Source organism: Ursus americanus, chromosome 27 (genome assembly GCF_024610735.1).
Source record: "Ursus americanus isolate L20-20 chromosome 27, mUrsAme1.1.p, whole genome shotgun sequence".
NCBI classification, from domain to species: domain Eukaryota; kingdom Metazoa; phylum Chordata; class Mammalia; order Carnivora; family Ursidae; genus Ursus; species Ursus americanus.
The window spans coordinates 31,909,422-31,929,827 of NC_142153.1; the positions used below are offsets into that span (position 1 = coordinate 31,909,422).

General features: G+C 36.7%; 1 protein-coding gene across 2 annotated transcripts in view; it reads right to left on the reverse strand.

The window, feature by feature from the left end:
• GPM6A (glycoprotein M6A) overlaps positions 1-20,406 on the reverse strand; it is a 330,493-nt gene that overhangs the window by 145,072 nt on the left and 165,015 nt on the right. The window contains exon 1 of one of the 2 annotated variants that reach the window (XM_087856496.1): positions 3,161-4,462. The exons of the other annotated variant lie outside the window; for it this stretch is intronic. Coding sequence (XP_087712622.1) covers positions 3,161-3,197 — 37 coding nt within the window. The 5' untranslated portion in view covers positions 3,198-4,462. Of the gene's footprint in view, positions 1-3,160; positions 4,463-20,406 lie in introns of those variants that run through there. 2 annotated transcript variants of the gene reach the window in all.

Below are 20,406 nucleotides of genomic sequence, written 5' to 3' on the forward strand. Positions count from 1 at the left end.
AACACACGTTCACTAATTCACTAATGATCAGACTCACTTAAGTCATTTACATCTTTTCCCATAGGATTGGGCAAAGTTGCATGCCTACAAGTCATAAATGTATACCTTTTAAGTCTTTGTAAAAATCTCTTCATGCACTTTGCTCAATCCCCCTACAGTAACTGAAACCCTTGTTGTCATGATTGGATGACCATGTACTTCAATTTTTGACAACAGAGATGCTAGGTTTATTATGGCTTTACCTAAGGGCCGAGTTAAAAATAGCTTCTTTCCTCTTCCTCTTTTTTTCTCCAATATCAGAATACTGTTGCTTTGGTTGGACCCAAGATCAAATAATTAGCTTTCCTTTGGAGGGCATGTTTTACAAAAACATACATGTTTCTTAAAACACTAGCTTCCCACTCAGCACGATGAGATACTCACCTTTTGGGACAGTGGCAGAAATGGATGCAGCAACAGATTAATGACCCCATTTCAGTTTCACACCAAGCCATTGAGCAGAATGACTGGTGAAGTCACCCATACTTTTAAACTATCCTCTCTTCCAGGATGAACATATATAGTTAAATTACAGTAAATATTAGGACTGCTTTCACTTGCCTTTTACAGATTAAATGGGGAAGGAAGATCTCGTTATGAAGAAAACTATATTTCGTATGGAAGATCTTTTCTAAGTCTTTAGGCATCAGCTATATATTTTTTCAAATATGTTTATGAAACCACTGGCTTCCATTTTATATTGTAGTTGAATTTGGAAACTGACATGGATAAATACTGATGTGAATTCAAATCTTTCTAATTTGTAACAAAGAAAAATAGATTTAAATTGTAAGAAGGGACAGGAGAGCATCTTTCAAATGGAAGAGAATTGTGTGATATCTGAATTATTACCTAAGAAAATTCTATGCAATTTAAGAAAGACAGCATGAAAGTTAATGCAAAGTGCTGTTTTGCTTTAAAGTAGATGGATCATTAAATCTGTCCACCTAAACTCTTGAAAAATCTCTTATGATTAATCTGCTTGTCAAATAGCTTTTCAACTTAGATCCTTTCAAACTGCATTGTTTCCTCTACCCCTGTACTTGTATAGAGAGCATTTATGTGCAAATATAACTCTCTAAAAACAAACTTATATAGAAAGGGTGTCATCGGCATAGTTGAAAGGAATAAACCAGGATTGATGAGAGTTAAATCTTCACAATTAATAAAAAAGAAAGCTTAATCATAGATATTTTACTTACATATCTTTATGAACTGATAGACCATTATACAACTTTTCATTTTTAAAAAATTGTTTTCCTCTACTGTTCCTGATTTAAATATGCACACGTTAATGATTAAAAAAAAAAAAACTCACAAAAAACAAAAAACCCGCTGCAACAGGACGTTCCCTTATCACATTGCTGCTGCTTCCACCCCCATGAAGGGAAGATTTTCAGTGTTACCTGAGAAGAACATCATAACTAATTACATCATTTTTCTCGGTTCCTGCCTCTACCAAGGCTTGCTCAGACATTTCAACCTGTTACCACAATCCATGATTTATCTCAAAATTTTATTTAGTGCAATGAATATCACTTCTCTATGTGAAAATTATCAGTTTATCTTTCCTTGCACAAAATACCTTGCCAAGAAGCAGTCTCCTTATGTGCTATAAAAAAATATTAAAATAAGATATTTTATTCCTAAAGTAAATTTGTCAACGGAGATGCCTTTTAAAGGTAAAAATTACCATGAAAATTCGCCATTTCAAATCACTGGTGAATACTTAAGCTATTTGTTCACACAATAAAGGTAGTTGAGGATTTCTTTATTTAAAAAATAGATCACATAATATCTATGTAGATTATTGTGTTTCTTTACCGAGTATCATTAACGAGTGTGCTAGTGACTAAAATTGTACATTACCTTATCTATTAACTTCCTCTATTGCTTTTATAAAACACTTATGTATTTAATGTCAATAGTCTTTGATTATATACATGTGTTGAGTGTGTGCATGCGTGTGCATGTGTGTGTGTGTATGTGTATCTGTTAAGAGACTCAGCAAAGCTGAAGGCTCAAAATCATGAAAGCTGCACTATGTTTCCAAACTACCGATTTTTTCATATGAAATATGGTTGTCTAAAATAATGCATTTACATACATTCAAAATCAAGTTTGGTAGCTAAATCTTTCCAGTACTACTCTTCAGTATTACTTTTGTGTAGTAATACCTGTGTCACTCTTTCCATCCTGAGAACACAAGAGCGTTTTGTATAACATTACATAAGCCTGAGAACAGGCATGAGAGAAAATGCTGCCGATCCTGAGAGAGATACAGTTCCCTCCAAAGCTACCACTTGTGTCACACACACACACACACACACACACACACACACACACACACACACACACACAAATTCTAGAGCATCTGAATCATTTGAAATTGTCAATATTTGGCCATTTTTAACCTATAAAAATGACAATTTAATTTATACAGCCAGGTATAGCTACAAAGGCTTAAAAACGCATAAAATACCAAGAAAATACCCTTGACATCTATTACTCAGAAGTTGATTATGGTCAACTCCATAGAAAGGAAAACCTTAACATCATTATTCACTCTGATAATTTATGAACCTTTGCTCCATCTATATTAAAACTAGATTGCATTCATGCAAAAAAAAAAAAAGATTCTTTTAAGATGCACCAACGAAAATAGAATAAATATACGCTTGGTCTTTGTTCTATCAGATGTCCACTCAAAGGTATCAATAATGGTTACATCATCAGATTTTTAGCAACAACTAGCTCCAAATATTGCGTCTGTGGCTCACACCAGGAGTCCCTTGACCCAGCTCGACAAGCATGAAAACATGAAATAAAAGAACATTAACAAAGACTGGTGTAAGAAAGAGTTCGCAACAATACCGCAATGCTCTTATCACCAAACTCGACTACGCATCCGGATACTTAGATCTGAAAGATTTGCAAATAATGACAACATTCAAGCCAGACATTACTACAAGTGAGGAACAGGCTAAAAGGGAAACAAAAGAAAAAAAAATTGCCTTCCAAGAGAGAAACATTCATTAGCCTTACTGGCAAGTGTCTAAAGCAAACAAGGAAACTGCAAAATAATTACTTAGTTACAAACAAACCCTTTTTAGCACAGTACCTTTTTGTGTTTGTCCCTCTTCCATATTCTCTTCCATGGCTACCTTTCTTCAGTAGAATCTGGTACACGGAATTAATCAAAAGCTCAATTAGATGTTGGAAAAACTGGTGATTTTTTTTCCCTGGGAAGCTCCCACAGCAGTGGCTTGGGCAAGTCCTCGGAGCTTAGCTAAGGCTCCCTCGCGCCTCTTGTTTGCTTGGAGACAGGCTGTCAAGTGTAATTTCATTCAAATTACTCTTCCGTGAAGATTATCAATTTTTCTTCTCAAAGCTGCCCATTGTGTACCACTGTAAGCAGGTATTCAAGCAAATAGCCTGAGAATTTTGGGGGGAAATTTGGTCTGAATCCCAGTAGCCGAGACTCTGTGATTCACAAGCCTTGCTTTGCATTTAAAATGGGGAAAAGAAATTGAGGTTTGTATGGAAATCTGGGCTTTAAATTGGAAAGAGGCTGAGCTGTGAACAGATGGAGGGGTGTCCTCCTAACATGAAGCAGACCACCAACCCATGATTCCCCCTCTTTGCCACCAGAGTGGGAAAGCCCGGATTCCTGCAGGTTCTTTATGCCGCAGTACTGCTTCTCACCAGTCAGATACCTTGTGAAAAGGCATTTTCCTTTGCTCTGCTTTCTGAGTATCTAGTTAATTTGATTTAAAAGTGGCAAGAAAGGATGAAATTAAACCACCTCAGAGTTTATCTGTAAGAGGTTACTATTAACAGAGGTTTTGTAAGCTCATACCTTTCAGATTGAAAAAGATATAAAAGTATGGTTTTCCAAAGAATGAGTATAAACCTTTAAGCCTGAAAGATATATTTTAAGTAACTATTTTACTTCCGTGCCAGAAGATTCTTAAAGGAAAGAGAGAAAAACACTGAAATTTTTAAAAAGACATCTATTGATGTCTTGGTAATTTATTGTTATAATTTTAGTCCATTTAAACTGCTGATTTTAAACGGGAATCTAATTTTTTAAATGGGAATTGTTTCAAGGGTCATTATTGGGGAATGAGTAGGATAACAGAAGAAGGAACAAATTCTAGATAAGGAACAACGGGATAAGCAATTTATAATGGGAAGCTGCAGTCTGATTTGGAATGCAAATCACAACCCTGCAGTCTGGCAATAAATTAGCATTTGTATTTCAACCCACTGAGTGACAGGGCACAATCCAAGAGTCTCAGTACTTCACTAGAGGTATAGTGAGAAAATAAACAATTTCTCTTTCAAGAGGGCATAAACCCTTACTAGAGTATAAAGTATAAAAACAGGAAGAATCCCTGTCTCTGTCTCCACGTCCAAATAAGCAAGCACATGGAGAAACACACACACACACACACACACACACACACGCACACACACACTAATTCTTTACCATTAATGAAAAATAATTCACATCTTAATTATCCACAGTACAACATCAGAGCATATATTTCACATATTTTTTAAAGTGGGTCAGTAACATTACATACACGCCACCTTCGAAATCATTACAAAAGCAACTATTTAGAGGCAAGGCAATTCTTGTACAACATTCTACTATATTTCTCATGATTTCTCCTAAAAGAATGCTTAGCCTTCTTAACTTCTACAGTCATCTGCTATTTATTTTCTCTAGTCAAATGAATTTAACTCACAGGTAAATATAATTCAAATAAATAAAAAACCCTATCTCTTCTGAATATATTTCAATCTGTATTCAAGGGTTTGTGAGCAAGCTGCTTGCTCAGGGCACAGATTGAAAGAAAGAAACCATGAGGGAAATCAAAGAGCCAAATCATAGCAGCATCTCTGCTCCAACTTATCCCTAGGCTGACATAACCTGGCGTTTAGTCAAAACGGAATGGAGCAGCACTCCTCATTTATATTCTTTCCTCATTTTATACCACAAAAAATCATCAGTGAAAAATCATTAATAGTAATGGCAGTAGAAATAATGATGCCACTTTAAATTTCTAAAGCACTTTACAATCTACAAAACACATTCACACGCATTAACCCATTGGTAAAACAAATGGGAAAAGTATTATTTTTCCATCATTTCGTGCTGAGACTCAAGGCGACCCAGGGACCAAGTAAGTCTTAGAACCCACGTCAGTGATTCCTTATCTAATGCTCTGACCATGGAAGCCGCTTTTCCTGCCTACATTGTTCCATGACGGGCGTCTCTAGCATCTTCACACCTCAGCCTCAGTGCAAGGCTTTTGCTTCCACCATGCATAGGAAAGAGAGGAAATGATCGGGAAATGAAAAACATTCATTGGAAAAGATGGATGGAAAAATAACTAGACTTTTTCTTCTGGAAGCTTTGCGGCAGACCAACAAATTCCTTTAATGATCAACCAAAGAAGACAATGGCAACTTATTCTGATTTTTTTAATATATGAAGAACCACCCCAAATCCAAGCTAAACAGATTCTTATGAGCAGAAACATGCACACACATAGCTTTCTTATGGCAATGACTTGTCAGTGAGCAAAGATTATTTTTTTTTTATTGTGGTCAAACATATGTGACATAAAACACCTTTTTTTTTTTTAAGGTTTTATTTATTTGACAGAGAGAGACACAGCAAGAGAGGGAACACAAGCAGGGGGAGTGGGAGAGGGAGAAGCAGGCTTCCCGCTGAGCAGGGAACCTGATGTGGGGCTCGATCCCAGGACCTTGGAATCATGACCTGAGCTGAAGGCAGACAATGACTGAGCCACCCAGGCGCCCCTAAAACATACCATTTTAATAATGTTTAAGTGTACAGTGCAATAGTATTAAGTATGGTCACACCTTCTGCAGCCATCACCGCCATCCATCTCCAGAATGTTCTCATTTTCCCAAATGGAAACTCAGTCCCCACTAAACATGAATTCTGCATTTCCTTCTCCCCCTATTTGAGGGCAGGCAAGTTGCTGTGGCTGATTGTTGTTTTTAGGATTGTCTTAAAATCTTGATCTCATTTGAACTACAAATATTTTGAACAACCAAGTATCTGAACACTAGTTAGAAAACAGAAATGAATGGCATTATTGCAGATGAACAGTATGAATCCTAAAATATGCTACATGAGCCTTAGGAATGGACAACACCGTTTCTTTTAGATTTCCTATAAGACCTAGAAGATGAAATGATGAGATGCCCGAATCTAATATTCTTTCCATTACACCACAATGCATTTACCTAACTATTGTAGTCATTTACTTAAAATATGTGGTGTGGGTTCACTAGGTAGTTTAAAAATAGGATAATGAATGTTAGATACGATTTCCCTTTCAAATATTGTCTCAGAAATATTTACAATGTTTATTACATTTTTACTGCACAAGCTAGAAGACACATCAATCACTAAACCCAAACCCGTTCAGTCTTCATTTCTCTTATGTCACCTTAATTTGGAGCTGGCTCTTTCTTTAACACCTCATCTTATCTTTATAAACATTTCATTATATAAACCAAGAAAATATCTACATATTCTTCTATTATATAATTCAGTCATCACTGTGATACAATGTTCAAAATACAGTTAGTAAACAGCGTTGCAGATGAAACATGTTGATGGCTCCAAATACAGCAACAACTTTAAGAAGTGGACAAAAAAAATGTTTAAAGTCTTTGAGTCAGATAACAAAACAGACATGTGAAACCATGAACCAAGTATAGTATAGACATGAATGTTGTTAAGAACTGCCTTATTTCCTCAAATGTTTCAGACACAGATCCAACACTATCTTGAAAAGGAAATGTCTTAGTTGGTTTCTTCCTACACTTCAAGAAAAAAGAAACTTTCTGGCTGCTGGTTTAAGCTCTAGGTCAGAAGCTGACTTCCACAACATTTTTTAAAGAAAATTAAAACCACCACGAACACTTGAATGTTTTAAATGTATTATAAAAGTAGCATGACATTCTTTGTATTTTTATAATTGTATAATGCCGTTGATTCACAGAATGACCATGGTCTTTAGAGGTCTTGCTAAACTTAAGTATCATTATTCCTATTCCCTTTCATTATTTAATTGTACAAATGTTTATTTAGCATTCTTATATACATAGAAACCTGCTGTAAGCAAGAGATCCTAACAAAAAAATTCCAGCCCTAATGACGATGTTCACAGTCTAATAGCACAGAACAAGTAAAAAATCACAACATTGTATGACAAGTGATATCTAATTGGGATAAAAAAGCACAGGTTGCTACATGAGCTTACAGCAAGGATACCTAACTTATTATCTAGTTTTGATAAGGAAGATTTCTTGCTTTCTAGAAGGTATAGGTTGATCTGACCTGATACCCAAAGGAAATGATATTCTCCAGGAAAAAGAACGGGGTGGAAGGGAGAAGGAAAGGTTTTCTAGATAGTTGAAACTGAACACTCAAAAGCTCATTAACAGAGGTATTCTTCTGATCACATGGAATGGACTAACATCTGGCCACATGGGCAGAAACCCTCTTTTACTGTTTATGAGGCATCTTATCCCGAAGGTGTTCAGAAGTCTTGTGTGGGAAAATCCAGCCCTGAGTCTTGGTTCCCAGTGTGACTGAAGAGGCCAGGACACACTCCAGAGACCAGTCCTCTGCCCTAGAGGACTGGAGTCTTAAAATGGAGAAGATGAGAAACCCATTATTAGTCACCCCAAGAAATTACCTTTAGTTCTTTCAGGCTCATTCACACTAAGACCTTCACCTTGAATCTATTCATTCTGTATTTTTCAGAGTTGGCCAAGGCTGCTATCATGACAATGTCCTTGAATCTATTCATTCTGTATTTTTCAGAGTTGGCCAAGGCTGCTATCATGACAATGTCATGGTCCTATTTACAACTGGTCAACGGTTTGCCAGTGTTCTTAGGACAAAGTTCAACCTACTTAGTTTGGTGGGAGAGATGGGGCATGACACAGCAGGAGCCTGGCTCTCAAGCCTAACCTCCTCCAGTTCTTCCTCACTCACTTGATCTCCTTCTCATTTCCCCAGACTGTCTATTTTTAAATGCTATTCCTTATGCCTAAAACACTTTTCCCTCCACCCTTAGAGAGCGAGATCAACTCACTTATCAGATCTTAGTTTAAATAAATTGTACCCTGGCAAAACTTCCCTGACCCAGAGAACAGGCCTCCTGCAGCACTGATAATATATATCATTACAGAGTTATTCTCCAAAGCTGGCATTTTACATTTATTTTCCCCACTGGCCGGCAGCCCACAAGAGGTCAGAGACTATATTTACCTCCCACAATGCAAACACATAGCAAGATTTCAATAGATATTTGTCAAACTCATGAATAAATAAATGAAATGATAATAACGAATGAGTGAATAAATTCATGGCTTAAAATATACTGTCTCTTACATTTGGCAGCTTCCGCAAAGTGTTTTAAAGTGTGGACACCATTTACAATAATTCCAGGAGATACGGGTTGTGTTCATATACAACAGAGGCCATGCCTGAAAAGCTGAAGGATAGAGATATTTCAAAAAGCAAACAGTAAAACAAAATAGCGTGTGGGAAATTATTGTGTGTCCCATTTCCTTTACTAAGGGAAAGCTACATTGTCATAAGCGCTGATTATAATAAGGAGAGAGAGTAAATTTCTAGGAGTGACACTCCTTAGATCAAATTTACCCTTCCAAAATAAGAATAATCATTTATAAGTATTTATTGTAAACCAAAAAGTTGCTAAAAATTTTAAAAGTTCTAAATAGTTTTTGTCTCTCTCCAAAATGCTAGCAAACTAGAGAAAACCAAAACCCTTTTCGTTAATTATGTTTTCCCTGAAACATGCAGAAACCATGCTGGGCTAGGTGGGGGACAAGGAAGGGGAGGAGAGTACGGGTAAAGCATGCTTCCACAAAGCAGTGCTGTAACCCGCGTGGCCTGTGCTTAGCAGCTCAAAATCCAAACTCTGCTACCAACTGAGAAAGAGATAGTAAAAAATGGCCCAAGTTGGTTCTTTTTTTTTCTCGGAAATGCTACTTAAATTGAGCTCACCAGAGAATCAAATGCACAGCTCATCACACACTCAACTTGTATTGATCCACTGACTACCATGTAGCAGAAGCTGGGCTGGGTGATCAGGACATGACGCGGGTTCCCTGCTCTCACAGAGCCAAGAGCTCAGCCCAAAGAGAGACACAACTAGACAAGTGCTTGGAACATATTATAGAAACAATAATGATAATAATAACCAAAATTGTACTCAGTCCTTGACATGTGGGGGTATTTCAAGGCATTTATGATTACCCCACTTAATCTTCAAATAACCCTATCAGGTAGTTCCTATTATCTTCATTTTTACAGATAATGAAATAGGCACAGAAAGGTTCAATTCTTTACACAAAATAACCTAGGCTTTCTGACTCCAAAGAACATTCTTCAAACCACCCCTATGTCTGCCTACACTTACATAAGTAGTAGACACAAGAGCATTTAAGATGAGCTAAGGCTCTTCTCACAAAGTCCTAATTCAGACATAACATTACACATAATAATAAATACCTGTATGTCTATCATTCAACATATAAAATAAAATATTGAAAGATTACCGTGCCCCTTTGTTAACTGCATTCTACTCTTTATTTCCCCCAATCCTACCTCTCAGCCCTGTTAACCACCAATCAGTCTCAGGGTGGGTTTATTCCTGTATACTGTTCTCATAAATTTGTATATATATATATATGTATATATACACACACACACACACACACACACACACACATGCTACATACACACTATTTAGTATTGCTTTTCAGGTTTTGATATGATTATAAATGGTATTTTATTGTATGTATCTTCCCACATCTTTTTCCCCAATCTTTTTTTATTATGATACGTTAGTCACCATACAGTACATCATTATTTTTTGACACAGTGTTCCTTGATTCATTGTTTGCATATAACACCCAGTGCTCCATGCAATATGTGCCCTCCTTACTACCCATCACCAGGCTAGCCCATCCCCCTACTCCCCTTCCCTCTAAAACCTTCAGTTTGTTTCCCAGAGTCCACAGTCTCTCGTGGTTCATTCCCCCTTCTGTTTACCTCCCCTTCTCCTACCAAGCTCCCTGCTATTCCTTATGTTCCACAAATGAGTGAAATCATATGATAATTGCCTTTCTCTGCTTGACTTATTTCACTTAGCATAATCTCCTCCAGTCCCATCCATGTTGATGCAAATGTTGGGTAATCGGTCTTTCTGATGGCTGAGTAATATTCCATTGTATATATGGACCACATCTTCTCTATCCATTCATCTGTTGAAGGGCATCTCGGCTCCTTCCACAGTTTGGCTATTGTGGACAATGCTGCTATGAACATCGGGGTGCATATGGCCCTTCTCTTCACTATGTCTGTATCTTTGGGGTAAATACCCAGTAGTGCAATTGCTGGGTCATAGGGTAGCTCTATTTTTAATTTCCCCAATCTTCTGATGATATTTGTAGATCTAACGTGTTGATAAGCATTTAATATTGTTTCTAATGTCTAAACTACTGCAGAAAATTTTACAATGAATATTCTTATGTATGTCTCTGTGTGCACATATGTAAAAGCTCTCCTATTATTTATAATATATATAACTCTATATTACATATATACTGTATATGACTATATTATATATAATATGACTATTTCTGAATTCCCTATTCTGTGTCATTGGTCTATGGGTCCATTTCTGTGTCAATAACACATTTTCTTAATCACGCTACCTTTATAATCACTTTATATTTAGAAGAGCAAGTCCTTAGAATTGGATCATTCTTTTAAAAACCATCTTAGCAAAACTTTGGCCCCTTGGTCATCCATATACATTTTAAAATCAGCTTTCAAATACTGTTGGGGGAAATAATGTACATTTATCAAAGTTACAGTAACTTCGTAAAGTTAGTGAGACACAATTAACATCTTTACAAAATTGAATCAGTTTCCATGAACGTGAGCTATCTGTCCATTTACTCAGGACTTCTTTCATATATTTTGAGAACATGTGAAAATGTCCTCCCTAAAAGCTTTGCATACACTTGTTTTTATTTCTAGGTATTTTGGTTTCTTTTACCAAAAAAAAAAAAAGCTTATATTTTATTTTCCGATTCTTTTTGACTGAAGTAAAGGAACACATTATTTTTTTAATTAATTCTATAATAAGCAAATTTGCTAACCTCTCCTATAGTTCTAAGAATGTATAGATCTTAAAGTTTCTATGCAACCGTAACATTTCTGAATTAAAGCAGATTTGATTCTCTCTAATCTTTTTATTGTTATGTATTTTGTCTGTCTTCCTGTGTATTCTAGGAGCACCACTGCAATGTTGAATTGAACCAGTAAATTGAACAGGCATGATTCTACTGTGTCACGACTGTATATTGTTTGTAGTAGGTTTGGGCAGATATATTTTATCTGAATGAATACAATTCCCTCATTCCATACTGCTGAGGTTTATTTATCATAAAGTATGCTGAATTTTAGCAATCTTTTCCCCAGGTATGATTATACATATATTATCTCCATGAATATATTCCATTAATATATTAAAGAATTGTATCAATGTCAAAGTAACCAAATTTTCAATTAATGTTGTTTGGTCAATTTTTTTCTCTACTGGTGAAAAATGGTACTTCAATAAGAAAAGCTTTACCAAATATATATATATATATATATATATATACATACATATATACATACACATACATATACATATTGTATATATACATATATATGTATATATATTTGGTAAAACTTTTTTATATCTGTATATATATACGCATATATATATAAAATAGCGATTAGTAACTACATTCATTAAACATTAACTTGGAGATAGACAATACTAATTCATGTTCTAATTCATTTGGCACAACAATCGTCAGAGTTAGGTAGTATTATTATCATTTCCCATTTTGTAGATGAGGAAACAGAATAATTTGCACAGGGAACCCTGGGTGGCTTACTCAGTTAAGCATCTGCCTTAGGCTCAGGTCATGATCCTAGGGTCCTGGGATCGAGTCCCGCATCAGGATCTGTGGGGAGCCTATTTCTCCCGCTCCCTCTGCATGCCCCTCCCCCTGCTCGTGCTGTCTCTTTCTCTCTCTCTTTCTCTGTCAAGTAAATAAATAAAATCTTGGGAAAAAAAAAAGAATAATTTACACAGATCCCCCAGCTCTTAAGTGACAAAGATGAGGTTCAAACCCAGAGCTTTCTGTTTCCAAATGCTCTTAATTCGAGGCAATACAATACTGTGGAGCTGAAACCTCAGTCTGAGGCCACTTAACCACAGTGATTTAAAAAAAAATAGAGCAGTATTCCAGAAAGTGAATGAAAAGGAGTACCGAGAAAAGATGCTTCTGCCACACACGTGCCCTTAAAACATGTACACACTCACAGCCCATGAAACGGAGACTCTCTCACAGACAACACACACTCACAACTTGGTGGGCTGTCCCTCTCCATCAGGGCAGGCTCACAGAGGTTCAGCCAGGCTCACAGAGGCTGTCCAATTCAATCACTCTTCCAGTGCACGAAGCCCTGCCAGACAGCAACAGCACCTTTGCCTCCCTTTTCCCTGCCAAACATCCAGGGCACCTGTCACCATCCTCACCCACCACCACTTCACTTCCCTGTGCCTTCTGGTGGCTCTCCTCTGTATATTACAGTTTGGCTGCAGCCAGGACAACCCCAGTTTATACAAGTTATCTTCAACTAATTACCTGGGGCGCCTCCCCAAAAATAAAACAGAATTATAGCAGGTTTTCAGGTGTTAAACTCTGCTTGTGTTCTTGGTAAAAACTCAACTTGGCTATGTTACATAATTGCTTTAATTTTGACTTTAATATACCGAAAGCTCCTCTTTTAATTGGAAATTGCCTTTGCAATCTGGTTTTCTCTAAACACTGCTACTCTTTAGGAGGGAATCAGTTATAACATTTTTGGTGCAACCCCAAACTGGAATATCATGTAGCAGTTTGTGATTATGTGAGTCATTCTTATCAATATGAAAAGTTGTTCACAATAAATGAAGGGATAGAACTGTAAAACAAAATGGTCTGAGTAGTATATTTTATATTTTAAAGTATACATACATTTATGGAAATAACAATTTGTGAAGGTTAAGAATGCTTTTTAGAAAGTAGAATTTGCAATACTATTTTTTCATTCTTTGCATGCCTTTTGGTCCTGTTTAAGTGGTTTAATAAAATATTTTAATTATCAGAGAGTAGAACAACTTCATAAAGCTGACAATGTAAGTTGATTACCGCTAACTGTTACCCTCTACATTCTAGGTGTTGGACTAACAATTCATCAAAGTTATTTCTACAACCCGAAACAACTGTGCAAGCTTCCTTTTTTCATGGGAGAAAATTGAGGCTTTCAACGGTTAAGCGACTTTCTCGAGGTGACACAGCCGGTGAATGAAGGTGTTGGGATTTGAATTTTGGTCTTTCTAATTGTAAACTCATCCCCTGCAACAAGGCGAATCATCCAGTACTTAATTAACAGGGTCCTAGGGAGCTTCGTGTTAGCATTTCTTCATTTTTGAGTAAAGGCTTAGTGTTACAGTAAGGGGAATGGATATGCCATACCTTACCTGGAGGATGAATTATTTTTTTCTCCATTTATTTGAACCAAAGTTTAATGACTTAGAAATCTCAGTTAAGCCTAACCTTATTTGTCACACTGGCTATTGCAAATGACTAGCTTATAAAAACCAATAAATAAGAATAGAGAGGAAGAGACAGAGCAAGAAGGGAAGGGAGGCAAATACAATGTCTGCAAAGCTGCAGCTTGCCATAAGTTCTGAGTTTTAAATACTGATTTAAATCTTGCTTTGAGTGTTCCGGCAGACACAGATGATAGGAAAAATCCTCTGAAAAAGCTGATTACACAACATGGTGCACAGAGCAATGATGAGGAAAAATAAGATTCAAGTCTTCTCAGCTTTATAATAAGCATCTTGGTCTTTCTGCTTACACATTAGATTGCAAGTCCTTTTATGGATGAAAAAAATATATGAAAGTCTACTCTTACATTTCCAGAGATCATCTTAGGTAACCTAAAAATTCTTATCTCATAAAAGGAAACTGTTCCTAGATTGACAACTTTTCTCATTCTTCAGCATGCCCTTTACCAATACACCTGAACTAGTAACTCAAAAGCAAGAGTAGTAGGCTTCTCCCAAAGAGCCATCGAGATGACATCCCTTCTCTTCTAAGAGGGATGTGTGCTTTTATGCATCGTTCCCTTTTTGTGTGCTGGATATCTGCAGATATTTAGGGGGATTATTAACTTGAGCAAGAGATCTCTGATTGTGATCCATATTCTATTAATTAAAAGAATACAAATATGCCCACATCCTGCATGTGCCAGAAACAGCCAGAAAACATTGTCCCAAGAAAGTTTTATTGGCAATGGCATATGCTCTATTTGGATCCAGACAATGGCTCTGGTTAGACTGATACACTTAAGCTTTTAAATAACACAACTAATTTACATCCTAAAAGTTTCTTCTTTTTTTGTAATAATTTTTTATTATGTTATGTTAGTCACCATACAGTATATCCTTAGTTTTTGACGTACTATTCCATGATTCATTATTTGCGCGTAACACCCAGTGCACCATACGATACATGCCCTCCTTAATACCCATCACCAGCCTGTTCCAGTCCCCCACCTCCATCCTCTCCATCCTAAAAGTTTCTTTAGTCCATGTACATACTATCAGGTCCAAACGAGCCCTGGAGAACACTACCTGGCTTCAGTCTAATGTGTGGCAATCATACAATCTATCAATTTGCAACTCTTCTTTATGGTTTTCTGCAGAATGTTCAAGTCCCCAGTCAACACCCTACTGCAGTTGTCCTAGATAAAATGCAAACTGTTTTTAGGATTTATATTGCAAATATTCTAGAAGAACTGATTTATTTTCCCCCTCTATCCCACTGCTTGAATTTCCATATCATTTGTCTACAACTCATATTTGCCAAGTATCAGACCCTTTTTCATTTTTAATATTTCAATGTGGATGACATTTCCTCTGCCTGCTGTTAAGAACTGCACTGTTTCTCCTTTACCATTTACAAAGTGAGACTGAGGACAGACCTAGTTTGAAGGACTCAGCCTTCCTGGGAACAGATTTAACTCTTTTTTTTCAATAATATTTAACAAGCATTTGTGTGCTGCCCACTGTATGCTAGGCACATATTTTTAAATCTTACTGGTTATTTAGGATCTAAGAATAAGTGGTATTTCCATTTTACAGGTCATAACACCTAGACTTAGAGAAGCAAATAATTTGTACAAGTTCCACTGCCATGACAAAGCAAAATTTGAATATAAAATCTCTCAAAGTGTCATTACATTACATGGCTTAATAAAGAAAAGTAAACAAGAAATGCTACTGAATTCCTGCAAATAAGTGATATAGAAATATATATTAAAGTTGCCCTTCTTTAACAGACTTAATATTTTCAGCAAAATGAGTAGGATACCAGTATAGTAGATGCCAGTAAATAGAAGATGTCCTAGAAATACCATTTGATCCAGTAATTCCAGTACTAGGCCTTTACCCAAAGAAAACAAAAGCACTAATTTGAAAAGATACATGCACATATATGTTTATTGCAACATTATCTGCTCTAGCCAAGATATGGAAGCAACACAAGTGTCCATCCATAGGTGAATGGATAAAGATGTGGTACACACACACACACACACACACACACACACACACACACACACTGGAATATTAACCCAGCCATAAAAAAAAGATGAGATCTTGCCATTTGTGACAACATGGATGGACCTAGGGGGTATTATGCTAAGTCAGACAGACAAAGGCAAATACCGTGATTTCCCTTACCTGTGGAATCTAAAAAACAAAACTAACCAACCACACAAAAGCAAAAACAGACCCATAAATACAGAGAACAAACTGATGGCTGCCAGAAGGGAGAGGTGGGGGGCGGGCTGGGCAAAATGGGTGAAGGGGAGTGAGAGGTACAGGCTTTCATTATGGAATGAATAAGTCATGGGAATGAAGGGTACACCATGAGAAATATAGTAATGATATTGTAATAGCATTGTTTGGTGACAGATGGTAGCTACACTTGTGGTGAGTGTAACATACCATTCAGACCTATGGAATCACTATGATGTATATCTGAAACTCATTTAACAATTTCAATTTAAAAAAGGAGATGTCCAAGGAAATCTTTCCCAGGGATAGTCTTTCATTCATGAATCCCCCAAGTATATATTGTGCTTACCTTCTTCTAGAAACAAGTCTAACTTCTGGGGCAAGTTCAATGGAAACATGCACTATAGCTCAGCTCTCATGGTAGCTACACTCCAGAAGAGGAAGGTAAGAGACTAACTAAACAAATAAATTTTAAGGAGATAATATTAGGCTCTGATATATGCAATGATGAAAATAAGCCACAGTAATATGCTAAAGAGCACTTACGGGCTCCTTTAGCTTGGATTATCAATATACAAAGCCCTTGAACATTATCCACAGCCATAATAATAAATGTATATCTAAAAATCTCTAGTATCAAATGGTCATCAACAGAATTTTATTATTTATTATATAAGAAGGAAGATAATAAAGCAGATGCTTGAGCAATCAGCAGTGACCGTAAATGTTATGATTTCTATCCAAATTGGGTCTTTCATAATTGTTTTGATGTGGTACAGGATAACATTTTAAACTAGAACATTTTCAGGCCAAATTGAAATCAAGGTTGCAGTTTTTGAAAGAGAAGCTTGTTGGGGTGCCTGGGTGGCTCAGTCGGTGAAGCGTCTGCTTTTGGCTCAGGTCATGATCCCAGGGTCCTGAGATCGAGCCCCGCATCAGGCTCCTTGCTCGGCAGGGAGCCTGCTTCTCCCTCTGCCTCTGCTCCTCTCTGCCCTGCTCATTCTCTCTCTCAAATAAATAAAATCTTTAAGAGAGAGAGAGAGAGAGAGAGAGAGAGAGAAGCTTGTTGCATTCAATTGCAAAAACCATTTGCAATTAATCTGTATTCTTGGACTTAAAACACCCTAAAATATCACGTAACACTCAAATCCATTCTCTTTCTGTGTGTGTGTGTGTGTGTGTGTGTGTGTGTGTGTGTGCCCTGCACTAGGATTAGGATTGAGACACAAATCTGTTTGACTCCAAAGCTATCACACCTTCCATTATAAAAACACTTTTTTAAACACACCTTTCAGGTGGCCATTCAGCATTTCTGAGTTGTTAATATAGTGGTTTCAACATTATGTTGACTTTTGATTACATTCACTAAAGGAGACAAACATTGACCTATATAAAACCAAAATCATAGCAAAACTGAGGTTGGAAGCAGGTGGTAATAACCAGCCTTCCCTGGATGGTCTAGAGAAGAGGGAATTCAAATGTGTGCAGTGAAATCTAAACATCTTCTGTAAATCAGCAACAAAAAATTTCTCATGTCTCCAAAAACAGAGCTTAGTGCATCTCCTACTAATGAACCCATGTTATAACCACCATGCCTTTGGATGTCAACCAGCCAGTACAATAAAATGGCAAGACCTCTCGTCTTAGACAATGAGTTCTAGTAGCAGTGATTTGCTTCTTTATTGACAAGCATTCTGTTAGGTACTCTGCTATATGCTAAGATGTACCACTAACACATTATATGATTTCCTCAAATACAAAGTAAATTTATTAATACTTGCCTTGCTGACTTTGTGAGGTGACACACCAAGTGCCAGATACTCTGCTGAGTGTCTCTGATAAACCATCTTGGACACCCCATCTCATTTTCACCATCAACATCATAGGCTTCATTAATTAAAGCCATTTGGCAGGTGAGGGAAATAAGGCTCCAGATGAAAGTGAATGAAAATGTTCTTTGAAAAATGTAAAATGCTATATGAAAATGATGAAATTAAAGCCACTGTTATCATTAAATGGGAAGAAGTAAATCATGCTGGATGGAAAACACTGTCCACTATAGTACCCTGGAGAAGGGAAATTGATAGTAGCATGTTGGTCCTCCTCATACAATTCAAAACAATACAAAACCTTTAGTCAGGGTTCACTCTATGCCCATCACAGTTTTTACTTAATGGTCCATCTTGGTCCATACTTTTACTCATTAATCTTCAAAATAACCTTATGAGGCACACACTATTATTACCCCCCATTTTACAGATGTGGAAACAGAGAGAGAGAGAGAACACGTAACAGCCAGTAAATGGCAAAGCTGGGATTAGAAACCAGGCAGTCTTGTTCTTAAGCCTGTGCTCTTAATTATAACACTGAACTACTTCTGTGAAGTAGGCTATAAAGGATGCAAGCCAATTAGCTATTTATTCAACAGGCTTAGGGAACAAATAGCTGGATTATTTTTCCTCACGTAGAAGCCTTTCGGTCATTCTCCAGGCTCAGTGAGGTCAGCTTGATGTACTGGAAGGAGCTCGGGTTTAGCAATCAGTTTCAAATGGCAGCTCCACCAGCTCTGTACATCCTCCATGACCTCTTTATGGTTCTGTTTCTCATTTGTAAACCAAGAAAAAGAAAGCCTATTCATCAGGGATTTTGTAGGATCAAGTGCATTCAGCACAAATCTTGGCACAGCCGTGACTGGCACGCAGCAAATATTAGTCTCCTTCTTCCTCCGACCTCAAATGTGACATCCGTTCAAAAAACTTACTCTCCCATAAACTACTTAAGAAAAGATAAGAGAAAGACCTGAGGTCATGAAAGGCAAGTTTTAAATTAACTCTATATTGTCTTGAGTCATAAGGCAATCTGCTTTGTGAAAATAATGTTGTTCTGTGTATCTATAAACAGGACTTTTTTTCTCCCTAAACAGTATGTATCGATTTTCTCAAGGGTCAGTACATTAGAAGTGATAGACTGGTGGACCGATCTGGTTTAGTAATTCCCGGTTCAGTTCTATACTTGCCCTTGCCATACGTCTGCCTAACAAACCTCATCACAAAGCAGAATTGTTTTGTAACTTTTACTAGGCAGGGTAGGATGGCAGGATACCTACTGCCTGCTAATAAATCACATTGAAACAGCTGAGAGCATGTGAGTTTTTTATATTATACATTGTATCCAAAGCTTAATGATGGGCATAAATTTAACAGGTCATGTGTAAGAACTTTGGAAGCTTCCATGATCTCACGTTAAAACTTTAAGAGTTCCCGAAGTACAAAAAAATTAAGCGGGTGAAATTCTCACCATGGTGTTTCAAGACAATGGTTATTCTTTGCAGAGTGGTTCTGCTGTTCATTAACAAAATAAAAAATCTATGTTTGTGAGGGAATTTCTCATATTATAAACGCTCTTTAAGGCTCTCATGCTGAATTTTTAATTGGAGTTAATAAAATTACCTTAATTATTACTGAAACTTGTAATTTTTTGGCCCTGTTTTGTCTGAATTCCAATCTGTGGATGGTGTTAGATGCAAATATATATGTGTGTGTATATACATATATATATATATATATATATATATATGTATATACACACACACATGCACACACACACACACACACTTAGGTTGAATCCTTGAAAGACACTAAGCTAAAAGCAATAACAAATATAGTGATTATTGCAGCTTATGACTTATCAATATTTGTTAGGAATTCTAAGAAAGTACTTTAAACTGTTCTTGTGTAGTCAGTATTTGCAAGGTAAATTTCCACTATATCAAACTTTATCTTTTATTTATTTATTTTTAGTGTTTTGTTAAAGATTTATTTGTTTGAGAGAGAGAGAGTGAGAGAGCATATGCACACAGGAGGAAAGGGAGAAGAAGAAGCAGACTCTCCACTGAGCAAGGATCCCGATGCGGGGCTCGATCCCAGGACCCTGGGATCATGACCTGAGCTGAAGGCAGACACTTAACTGACTGAGCCACCCAGGCACCCCACAAACTTTACCTTTTAATGATGCGATATATAGTTTGTATATGTAGAAAAAGTGAAAAATAATATTTCTTGCTTAGTGCCAGCATTAAAAGGATTCTTTAAGATTTTAAAAATTGTGAAGAATGTTAAAATTTTATGCGTCCAAAATAAGCTGAAAATGGATTTGATGTATCTCAGTGACAAAGCATAACCATATCAAGAGGGAGAAAAACTTCAAGTTGAAAGATCACTTAGTAATGTCCCTTTAGACCAGAATACATGGTGGAAAATACAAGTCCATTCTAGTACAATCATTTGTTAAGGAAGCTGTGTTGGGGAAATTGTAAGAGAAGTTAAAGGAAATTACTGATACAACAAAGTCAATGGTATAG